This window comes from Falco naumanni, chromosome 2 (assembly GCF_017639655.2).
Source record: "Falco naumanni isolate bFalNau1 chromosome 2, bFalNau1.pat, whole genome shotgun sequence".
Classification (NCBI taxonomy): domain Eukaryota; kingdom Metazoa; phylum Chordata; class Aves; order Falconiformes; family Falconidae; genus Falco; species Falco naumanni.
Window position 1 is genome coordinate 18994050 of NC_054055.1, and position 12204 is coordinate 19006253.

At 37.4% G+C, this 12204-nt stretch overlaps 1 protein-coding gene across 7 annotated transcripts in view; it reads left to right on the plus strand.

Annotated features, from left to right (window-relative positions):
• The window catches only part of ZDHHC20 (zinc finger DHHC-type palmitoyltransferase 20), a 66044-nt gene that overhangs the window by 20434 nt on the left and 33406 nt on the right, over positions 1–12204 (plus strand). For all 7 annotated transcript variants that reach the window (XM_040583495.1, XM_040583490.1, XM_040583492.1 and 4 more), the window contains exons 3-7: positions 1470–1564; positions 5124–5244; positions 6600–6669; positions 7835–7867; positions 8713–8833. In XM_040583495.1, the coding sequence (XP_040439429.1) occupies positions 1470–1564; positions 5124–5244; positions 6600–6669; positions 7835–7867; positions 8713–8833 (440 nt within the window). The remainder of the gene's footprint in view (positions 1–1469; positions 1565–5123; positions 5245–6599; positions 6670–7834; positions 7868–8712; positions 8834–12204) is intronic.

Here is a 12204-nt window from a genome sequence, read left to right on the forward strand (position 1 = left end):
TTAGTTTTGCTGTACCCTGCCCTCCCTGTATCTTGTTTCTTCTTCCCTTCTAATCAACTCCTCTCACCCTCTTTTCTTCTGAACCTCTGATCTGTGCAGCTAACTCCACTCCAATCTTGTGTCCGTTTCTCCTCTTTTACCAAACCATTTTTTATGCTTTAATTGCTTAACCACATTACATTTGAATGTGTATAGTATGTTTTTAATAAAAGACTTTCTAATTATGCAGTGCCTAGTATAGTGATACACAAGTTCTTTCCTATTAGGATGACAGTTTTAGGATGGCTTTAGAAAAAGGTTGTGCTTCTTGCATTTTCAGTCAGCTTTATAGCTGAAAATTTGCCAAATCTAAAGTTGGAGGAGTCAGAGGCAAAGGTAAAAAGCATAATTCTCTGAAGAAAGCTTAAAGGTTTTTTACTCCAACAAGCAGTGAAAATCCTGAAAGATGATAAATTAAGACCACTTCTGTGACTGTGCACAAGTGTTTTCTGAGCTGTTGGAAGCTTCCAAAGTCTTGAGCCTGTTCTGCCATCCATGAAGTATGTCATACGGCTTCTTAAAGGACTCTCTTTATGTGCACAGGAAAGTAGGTCAAGTTTCCTTCTTCCTGCAACTGAAGATAATATGTGAAGATAATTTAAATATTTAGTATGACTTCTTTTCTAAGACTTGCTATTCTGGCACAACCAATCTGTTTCTTCTTGACAAGTGGTAAAAGAAACTGTGAGAGGAAACAAGATTGCAAGAAGCTTCTTGGGTCATAAGGTCTGAGTCTCTGGTCTTTAAAGCAACCATATCACACAGACTCATTCATAAATTGATGAGCACCTTACTAAAGCCACATACATTTTGTTGCCCTTGTGACTATAATAGCACGACTCTCCCAGATGATATTCCTGTGATCATTTGAAAGAAGACAATCAAATCATTTTTAACTCACAGCTAGCTCTCATGTTGGAGTGCAGTCTGCTCCAGACCCTTGGTTTATAATGTTTACTGTCATTGATGACCAGTGTCTTCTACAGTGGCACAATACTGTGCTGTTTCTATTAGATACAGGAATTAACTTGAATTCTGCAGGTCAGTTATCAAATATTTTACTATAATCTAGAACAGAATTGTATTTATCCAAAGAGGTTAGTCACATGCCACAGGTGAAGCTGTGTTCGCTTCTGGGTTTTTTTGGTTGGATTGGGTTTTTTCCATTCAGACTCTGTTTTGGAATCATGCATAAAAGTGTATTATTTCCTTGAGAAATAGCAACCATCACATTTGGTGATTTTATTTTATTTATTTATTTATTGCTAATGAGTGCTCTTAGAGTGCTAAGTCTACCCAGGGAACAGGGTTTAATACAACTTAATTTTATTAGGTGATTAATAGCATAGTAGTTTAGCCCTCATCAAAGGTCAGGGACTTTATTTCTTTTCAGCTATATTCACCGAACTCTTACTTGTATTTTATTGCAGTTGTCTACCTTGTGGTGTTTCATCTGTCATTTTTCATGTTTGTATGGTCCTATTGGAAGACAATTTTCACATCTCCTGCATCCCCCTCTAATGAGGTAAATATAACGTTAGAAAAATGTCAATGCCTTGTTTATAAATAGCTGAACTGTTTTCAGTGATTAAACTTGTTTGCAGTACTGCATGATTCACCTTTCCCTTTTCATTATCTAAAATAGAACAGCATGACAGTGTATCATGAATGAAAATGATCAAGTTACTCTTAAAATACTGTATACTTTGTGTAATGACATTTCATATAATGAAATATGCGTTTAATTCATCACAAGTTTGAGTCATGTGCAGTGTTTTGCTATGAAGTAGCTTGCTTGAAACTTGGAATTTTTAAAATTGATAAATACAGTGACAACATTTTTATATTTCCCTTTTAGGCAGTTTTGACCTTTGGTAAGAAAAAGTAGTAATGTAGTGTATACTCATAACACAGAGGAGTGAACCACTCAGCTGTAAGTCAAGAGTTAAGGTTTAGGGACAATTGAGAAGTGAATACATAAAGGAGCTTTATATAATGGCAAAAGAATGCATGATGACTGTAAGAATTTTTGTTTTGAAGAACAGTATTAATTACAATAAGCCTGAGATGGATTAACTTGTTTTCTATTTTCTCTAAGGTATGTGTATGTAAGGATTAAATGCTGGCACCAAATTTAAAATACTTCCCTTTCTTGGTTTTATAAAGCTTTTAAATTGGCTAAACTGTTTGAGGCTTTGGTTGCTCTGTGGGGGTTGAATTTTTATTCTATTTTTGGCAAGACTGACTTTCAGTGCTAGTGTCAACCTTACACATTTTTGAAAAGGGTTAAAACCATGCTTTTAAGGAAAAACAAACGCTGCTCTGCAGTACTTAATTATGGCTTAGGGATCTGTATCTTAAAGCTACAGAATATAAAGTGAGAAAAGCTAAAGGCTGTTCTGCTGTTTAGCTAAGCAGAAAGAGTAGTACTGATTTGTTAAACCTAAAAAATTCAAAGGGATTTGTCTTTGGGGTAGCTTGTTTTGGCTTTCTCTGGGATGGTTCTGCAGGAAAATGGTAAAGCTAAGCAGATTAGCTAATTGAAATGTGGTTGGAACTGTTATTCAAGGTTTTGTAAAGCTGTGAAAACTAGAGCTGCTCATAAAGCTGATGCCCTGTATCTTTTATTGTCTGCTTTGATTCTTCAGTAATAGAGAATCTCTTCTGACAGTGGTTATCCTACAGTTACAGTAATATTGTAGCAAGCTTCTCATGTGAGTGAAAAGGGATAGTTGGCATATGGCATGTAATGAAGATTTCCTGTATCAAGTGTGGGGGTAGATCAGATTTAATAACATTTTCTTTTTCAGCTAGCTTTTTAAAAAGAAAAAAAGGGGGGGAAAGTACGCCCCCAAAAAAAAACAAAACAAAACAAAAACCACCCACCAAAACAACAAAAAATGAAAAACAGAGACCAAAAAGCCACAAAACCCAACCAAACAAGAAACCCACCACCACTTCTCTCTCTGAGGAAATCCCTTCTGTTCATGTAGCAGTGAGTAGTTTATGCTGGTTATACTTAAAAACAAAGCCTGACTTCAGAATCTCCCTGTTGTCTGAGAGTGTAAACGTATATGTTTTTAGTCATTCAAATTAGCCATTCTTGCAAAACAAATAGCATCCTGTGATCTTACTACTGAACTAAAAAAAGATTCTGCAGCTGCTGTTGTCTTAGTGTAATCCCTGTACATTTGTCATAAGAAAGAACAATTAACACTATACAAGGTCCAGAAAGAGGAAGGAAACAAAGGGACTTTTTCTGTTTTCAATAAGAATTGCCGAAACCTCATTGGAAATTCTGTTCGCTATGTGGTAACAGACAACTTTTGATGCCTTTGAACATATCCTGCCATTGTCCAAAGAGACTGTGGTCTCATGGCCCTATTAATTTCTGAAATTAGAACAGAAATACAGCTCTTCGGAAAACAAAAATCCTGGACAGGATTTTTGGAGTAATAGTATGATGTTACTTGGACAAATCAAAGTTTTAAATCTTGCGATTTAGTTCCTTTTCTGTGCATTAATGGCTTGCCATAGAAATGTAATCTAGAAGTAGAATTTCATGTTTAATGAAACCTCTGCTCGATTGTAGGTCATGAAGACAGGCATTGGATCACCTAGCAGACTCACAAGGGCAGTAGGGAGGAAGGGCATATTCCACCACTGTTTGCTGGCATGATGCTTCATATCTATCTTAAACTTTTGGTGCCAGCATCTCCAGTTTTCATATTCGAGTGAAATCTATCTTGGATATTAAAACTAAAAAATTAGGTCAAACTTTTGATGAGGACTGAAATGTTAAACATTGATCCTTCACATAGATTGATCCTAGTTTCTGATTATTTAAGAGGAGATTATGTTTCCTGTTTCACCTTTGAATGGTGGGCAAGTGCAATAACTGGGAAGATACTATATGTAACAGGAGGCTTAACTAGAGCCTGTGAGATAGGAGGCAACTTGTTTGCATTCTGAGTTAAGAAATAGAGAAATTGCAGCAGTGTTGCACTGCTTCTTCCTCTCTGTAAGTGGTGTCTTCATTGTTGCTTGCTTGCCAACTGACTGTAACCCAAAAGAGGAAAAACTACAGGATGAGAGGAAAATCCATGTGAACTAATCATATACACATTCATGGTAGGAAATTATGGTCATATTAAACCACAGTAAGCCAATTTGTGTTCCAGCTGCACACACAGCATTTTCCACTCACTACCATGAATGCTTTTTGTATGTGTGCTCATAAAAAGGGCTCTTGTTGTCCATGCAGGAAGCTCAGAGTTTAAAAGTGCTTTGGAACAAAAAAACACCAAAGGAAATTCAGCCCCCACTCCAGAGGGGCTTGTCAACACACTGGGTTTTGTGGGCCTTAATGGTAAAGCTCATAATTTCAGTGGATAGCAAACTAAGTTTCACAAGCGAGTGAAAGCTCTCCAGGCTTTTCTGCTAAAGCTTGACATTTCAGGGAGACTTCAACAGGAATGCTCATCGTGCTCTACTCAGAACTGTAACACACTCTCAAACTGCACAGGCTTTGCTGAAGTTGCTTTCATGGGTTTTGAGACTAGTGGTGACAACTCCCATGTAAAAATTCCAGCTTTGTGCTGAAGCCATGAAGCCCTGCTTGCCTTTTTTATCCCACCTCGTGTTTGTACCCCTCTCTGAGTCAGAGAGAGGAAGTGGCGTAAGTGAACTTCAGTGCCCTGTAGCAGCAAAGGGCTGTTGCAGCTTCCTCTTGTTCACAGATCACATTAATTTACACTTCCTGGGAATTAAAAGAAAGATTGCACTTTCTTAAAACTCCCCTGAGTCTCTGCCTTCCCTTGTGTTGAAGGGAAAATGCAGTAGATAATGGAACAGAGATAAAGATAATTTATTTAAAATATGCCCCAGACCATCATGGAGTTTTAAGGATCTCCTGTAACTCCTGTGGCATTGTTTTTTTCTTTATGTGGGATTTTATGGGTCAGTGGATGAGGGTTGTCCAAAGACATAAGATCAAGATACACAGGGGCTTTTCCTTGGAGCTTAACTAGAACACAAAGTAATAATTAATCTCTCGCCTTCATTCCATTTTCTTCCTCTCCTAGTTCTGCTTGTCAAAAGCTGATAAGGAACAATATGAAAAAGAAGAGAGACCAGAATCCCAGCAGGAGATTTTGAGAAGAGCTGCTAAAGACTTGCCTATCTATACGACAACAGCATCAAGAGGTGAGATAAAGATAGCTCCTGAAGCTGCTAGTTTAATTCAGTGCAATTCGGTTGATGTCACTGAATTAACAATCTATTAAGCTCATATTGCAAGGGCCGTGACCTTCTTTTGTTATTTGTTTGGGTTGGGGTCTTAGTGGTCTTCCCCCTAGAGAAACTGGAGTCCTTTGTCTGGGGATCTCAACATGTAGGCAGTATTTGGAAAAAAACCCAAAACAATTCTTTTCTAGCAAGCAAATAATGACAACATTTATCTCTAATTTTGGCTATAAAAAATAGACACAGCAAAGAAATATAGCTAATACTGCTACATATAGAGCAAATTAACCTTTTCAGTCAGTTTAATAATCATTTATATCCCCTTTTTAAACTTCTTTTTCTGAGCTGTATCAGTTCAGCAGGAGGAGAAACATCTCACTTTAAGGCTAGAATTTAGGAATGAATAAATGTTGTTTCATTCCCATCTGTAATTCAGTACAAAGCTACTTATGGGCTATTTCTGTATTTGCCTTTAATACCTATAGGCATTTTTATTTCAACTTACATATGAATGATCTGTGAAAGTGCTGTCTTATACATATGTATACTCTTTTAAAAATCTAGCTTTTATATGTGTATATATAGATCTGTTTCTCTTTCTTGAAACTAGCAACCCTGTAGAGTTTTCCAAAAACATAAACTAAAGAATAACTGTTAGCAAAGTTTACTGTGACTTTCCAAAGTCTAAGGACACCTGACTTTTTTGAATATAAGCCTTCCTTTAAGGGAATCCCAATCTTAAGTTCCTGGAGTGGTCTGGGAAGCTCTTGCCAGCTCTTAGCAGTTCTGCTTAGCTGTAGGTGTTGGCTTTTCTCCTTCCAAACTGCCTCTGCTGGTGCCTGATTTCCATTGAGAAGAGCCTGGAGGCTTGTTTAAAAATATTGAGGAAACATGAGGAAGAGCTGATTTATGGAACAGATCACTATTTGCTGAAGGGGGTAGAGAAAGCTAATGCAGAAAGTTGGCTTGCTGAAAGAATGTAGTTTCACAATGGGATGCCCAAGTACCCTGTCCAGAGCTGGAAGCAAGCGAGCAATAGGGGACTGGTGCCGGAGGATGAAAGATGGGAAGACTGGGGAGCCAAAGAGTAAATGGAAATGGACGTAGGAATAGATGAAAGTATTTTAAATACTTTTGGATGTTACTTTTCTTAAAAAAAATCAGAAGTACATATCATATGACAGTAGACACATGAAGGTCTGTGAGAATATTTATGGCAGGGGAGGGTAGGAAGCTCTATGTTTACGTTAAAGTTTACGTTAAAGGGGGAAAACCTTTGTAAAATTAAATGAGTTCTAATGACTTGACCTTTGCAGCAATCAGATACTGCGATCGATGCCAGCTAATCAAACCTGACCGCTGCCACCACTGTTCTGCATGTGACGTGTAAGTTACTGTATCTGAAATGATGGATTTTCTCTCTCCTGAGATCATCACTGTAGTGTGTTCATGTCTTCAGTGTGTCAGCCCTTAAATAACAGCAGGTTTTACTATTTGTTCCTCTCTCAGACCCTCAGTACTTGGATTTCATGAAAGAGAAGTTCCTCCTGTTGATACAATATTACTATTGTAGCCCCATTGTCCAAAGACAGAACTTTTTAGGAAACCTGCTTGTAGCTTTGTAAAACAATGTTTATATAAATAAATAAAATTAAAAATCAGCAGTTGAAAGAAAGGCAGGTCTGAGATACCAGCACCAGCAAATCCTTATTATAAAACTTTCATTCTATCTTGCTTCTGCGGCCTTGAAACAGATGTGTATTACTAATAATACTAAAAATCTTTTATCTCAAAGATTGACAGTGGAATCCCATACCTTAACCATTTCAAAGACATCACTGCTATTCCCTAGCTTCTTTCTGAATCATTAGAGAAGTCTGTAAGGGTATTGAAGACTGAGGCTATGAGTGAGACTTCAGTAGGCTGAGCTTGAGGAAATCTAATATACTGAAGAATCTAATACACATATTTTGGCTAAAATCGAATTTATTAGTAAGTACAGTGAATGTCTGTGTGTCTGAAATGTCTAGTATCTGTCCTTATACTAAAACCGGATGAAAACAGTATGTGGACTATTTAAATTACCCACTGTGCTGCTCTTTTCCTCAGTTGGCTTTAAAATACAATCAAGCAGCAAACATAAGAGGTAGCAAAAATAGCCCGAAGGTAGGCTTAGCTGAAGTGAATGCCAGACTAACATACCTTATCCACACAACTCTGAAGGGTCCTTTGGATTTTTTTCTCTGTGTGCACATAAAACTAGTGTGGCTTAATGAACTATTACATGATGTTGCTCAGTTATGTTCCCCATGTTAAGAGACTCTTCGTAACTCTTCTAAATCTCAGTTGGCCCTTTGGGGTGAATGGATGGCTGCTATAATACAGAAAATTGGCTTGATTGAGAAGGACCTGAAAAAGATACAGTGGGGCAAAACACCTTTTTATAAAATAAAAAAAAAAATCAACCCCAAACTCATAGAAACTAGAAGTATGTGTCACAGAATGAGAATGTATTTTTTTCTTTTAATTTACTGGAAATTATCTCTTTCAGATGTGTATTAAAAATGGACCACCACTGTCCGTGGTAAGTTCATAAAAACAAACAAAAAAAAAAACCCTAGTGTAATAATGATGAATTAGATCCTACATGATGAATTAGACGCTGCTTAAAAAATGCAACCTTGAAGTAAAACTTGATTTTCACAGAACTTCTTGAGGCTTTAATATGTGAAAATAAATCTTGTTCCTAATGTGTGTTGCAGTGTAGAGTTGTAGGCCAAATAACCCAAGTCATGCAGTTTCTCCTTAAATAGAGAAACCCTGGCATTAACAAGACCTATGAGAAATGGCATGTCTGTCTTTTGTTTAGTTTGATATTGTTACCAGGAGAAGAGATACCCACTGAACTGTGAAAATCAGTTCTCAATTCTGGATGATACGTAAGACCTGCTCAGACAGTTACTATTCTGCGGTTCGTATTCAGTGCTGGTAGTCAGTAAAAATATTATCTGCTGTCATTATAAAAATACTGCTGTCAGTAGTTGACTTGAAGGTGGTTTTGTAAGCAAAGAACAGCCGCTGAAATCAATGGAGAGGCTTGTATAATCTTCTGTGATGACCACAGTTAGTTCATAGTGTGTGAGACGCTTTCTATGCAGACTGTATGTATCATACGCTTTGCCAGCTTATGTCCTGTCCTGTAGAACTTTGTGGGGGCAAAATCTATGTGAGGGGACCAGATCATTTGGCCTGAGGAAAGAGACTTAATTGAAAATGGTGGCTTAAAATGCTTCTGAAACACTAGTGCCAGACTGTTTCGGACATACCACTGACATCATACACATTATGCTCTGCTAAAGCTGAATGTATTGGGTGTTATTTTATTTTTTGCATATCGTAGTAACCTCTTTCTCTTTCCCCTCCTTCTAGGGTGAATAATTGTGTTGGATTTTCTAACTACAAATTCTTCCTCCTGTTTTTAATGTATTCCTTACTGTACTGTCTGTTTGTTGCTGCTACAGTCTTGCAGTACTTCATAAAGTTTTGGACAGTAAGTTCTAAGGGTTTTTTTTGTTTTGTTCATTTGTCTAATCCTGCATGTGTTATTGGAGGCTGAATCAGCATGTTGTCACTCACTGTTTACTCTGTTCCATAGTTCATTACCATTAACAGCATCAATTGAAGTGACTGAAGAAGGAGAACCTTCCAAATATTAATGAATTATACATATTACACTGCCCAGGCTGAGTAACTGGGGGAAGAAGTTCCAATCAGGACAGTGCAATTTCTCTGCTCCATCAAAGTCAAGTGGCACAGCACAGGGTTTTTTTGAAACTAATTGGGTAAAGATATGTAGACACAGAAAAAACTGGCTATATCAAACAATTACATATATTGAAAATACTGACAAATGTGAATATAAATAGCAATTTTGTGTCTTCCTAGACTTGTTTATAGATTATCTTCTACTGGATAAGGCACATCAATTTATTGGGAACTGACACGCCTCTGTTTTGGAGTCCCTACAGAGGCGTGTCTGAACTTCATACTAGTGGCTTCTATTGATCTGATATGGGTATAATGCTAACAGACATACAGTGTTAATGATATACATCTTCCTTGCAATTATTACAAGTTATCAAATGAGTAATGCACATACATGCATCTTAGTAGATTTTACAGCATTTATGTGAAGGGCAACCATCCTTGTACGTCAGTGTTATATTCCTCCTATCAGTTTTGTTCCAGTCACATTCCAGGCTGAACAAAGTGTCTTCTGGTGTTACCTTTCATCTACAAAACCTTGTGCCTTCCTGTCTCTAAGCAGAAGAGCTAGTGTCAGAATTCTCTTAATCAGTCTCCATTAACTAGCATGAGAAAAAGCACTGTGAGTGGAAGGCTCTCCATCGCATCTAAGTATATAACAGCACATATTAGATGCTAGTTATTGTCAGAGTTGACAGAAAAGCAATCATTATCTGTAGCTCTAGAAATAATCATTATTGGAGCAAAAAGATATTGCTATGTCAGGGTAATAGAAGCTTGATCATATATTCAGAATAGCTGTACTTTGAGACAGTTGGCATTTGACAGGTAAGATAAATGGTGAAAAAAGTATGTTTGTTTGTGTTCATCTAAGCCTATGGGTCTGATCTGCCGAAGTACTATGTTTCTCTTAGTCTGTCAGTTCTGTATAGCAGCCTGTCACTGGAGAGCAAGGAACTGTGTGGGAATTGAGCTGTCAGCATTTTGTGAGTTGAAAGCCATAAATGTATTTATCAGTCATAGCTGTGGCTTGACAGATATTTCCAATTAAATGGTGTTATTCTGCTGTCCAGCCTTGCTTGACTGTGAATAGTTGAGTTTTAATTTGTGAATGTGCCACTCCCAAACATCTGCCTGGCTGCTCTCCAGTGCTTTGTATGCAATATCCAATGAAACTGTAGGTGTGCTCTTACATATTTACCAGTCAGTGCTTGAACAAAAAAACCCCACTTTGTTTTGTCACCTCACTTCATAAGTGTTAGTGCAACAAAAGTCCACAGGATATCTGACAACAATGAACATTTAATACCACCATTTGCAGCAAGACGCTTCCAAAGCCCATTTGACACAATGTTGAAGTGAAATGGACCCTTGAGCAGAAGAAGTAAACTTAATATGAGTTTAAAAAAAACACATTTTTTTAATTATTTAGTTGTTACAAATGCTTCCTGCAAGAATGGGCTACTTCTGAAGTGTGACTATAGACAATGTAGCTGTGTGCTTGCACTTGTTGCTTTTATTCCTGGTTACTTCCAAGACAGAATCTGGTGGTGTCATGATCTTATAATTAGAGTAGGTCTCTGACTCACTTTACTCATATTAAATCACTCATTCCACAAAGCTAATACTCCTCTGATCTTATAATAGCTTGATTAAAGTAGACTTCCAGAAAGAGGTGGAAGTGCTATAATCATGTAGGCTTACAAAACTTACTACATCTCTAGTATATAAGTTTTTAAGTAAGTGCTGTTGGCTGCAGAAGAGGCCTAGAAGCTTCTCTCTACATCCGTGTCTAGATCAGAGCAGAGTACTGCTGACATGTGCCATATGTAGTCCAACTGCTTCAGTATCTTGCTGATGCTTGGCTTTGTCTGCTACAGCATCAGTAATCCTTTTCTGTTCAATACTGCTGTGATGTTTTGTGTTGAGGCTGTCCAGATGTTGGGTTTTTTCTTCCAAAGCTTGACTATTGGAAACATTATAGTATACCTTCAGAAGGTAGTGTTTCTTTTTTGCTTCCTCAGAGATGTTCTTGAGAGAAAGTGTGGCAACAAACTGCTGTATATATCTAATGCTGGGATGGAAGATAAAGTGCTTTGTGCAGAATATAATCTTGGTCACTTCAGAACTTGTAGTAATGAGGTTGTGAAGGTTTATGTGCTCATTACACAAATTTTAGCAATCCATTGTTTTGCACTGTTGATAATACTTGCATAGAGACGTGACACGCATATGAAGATAACTTGCAAACGTTGTGAGACGTGCACCTACTTACCTCTTCTGTTAGAAAAAGTCTTTGTTTTTCTTACTTGCATATGCAAGATTTTTACATAGCATCTGTCATGCTCTATGCAGAAGTGCTGAGGAAAGACCTTGATATTGTTCATACAGTGGTGGAACAACCGCAGTGGCTGCAAATGTTTACCACAGGCTTTCATACTGATGCAGATGTTAAAATCTGTTTTGTAAATCAAGGGAACATGAATGAGTTTTCTATTATTATTATTAATAATAATACTCATAACTTCTTTTCCTATACTCAAGAATTTTTTATTTCTACCTAGTTAGTTTTCTGCCCTAGAAGATGAGGAGATAAAACCTCCATTTAACGAAGTGACACAAAACACCAGCACTGGCTGAACGCCCAGTCCTTGGTGCCTGTTTGCCTTGTTTACACAGTGCATGGTGGTGCTTCCCAGTGTATATTTGTACCTACTCTTGCTGTGTTCCCTCCCCCTTGAAACCTGTGTATTTTCCAGCTTTTTTCATTGTCCTCCAAATTATTTTGGCAATCCTGAGTATAGTTGATTCAAAGATATGAGATGCATTCTGGGTAGATGGCACACGCTTCTGCAAAACTTTGGTTGTATTAACAAAAAAGAGAAAAAAAAAAAAAAAAGGTCTTTAGCTAGAACTTATTCCCTTGTTCCTCTTGCATATACACGTAAAGACATATACCAGATCTTGTGAGTTTTTTCTAGATTTAAGCCAGACCTAGCTACTAAAAGATGAGTAACAAGTCAAGCTCTGACAGCACTTTTTTTTATTGTTGATTTTGTCTGGGTTTTTTGTGACCTGGTATGTGCTGAAATGACTCTGTGCTTGTGAAGGAGTTTGTAGGGGACTCTTTAGAACAGTACTGGCTTCAGTCTATTA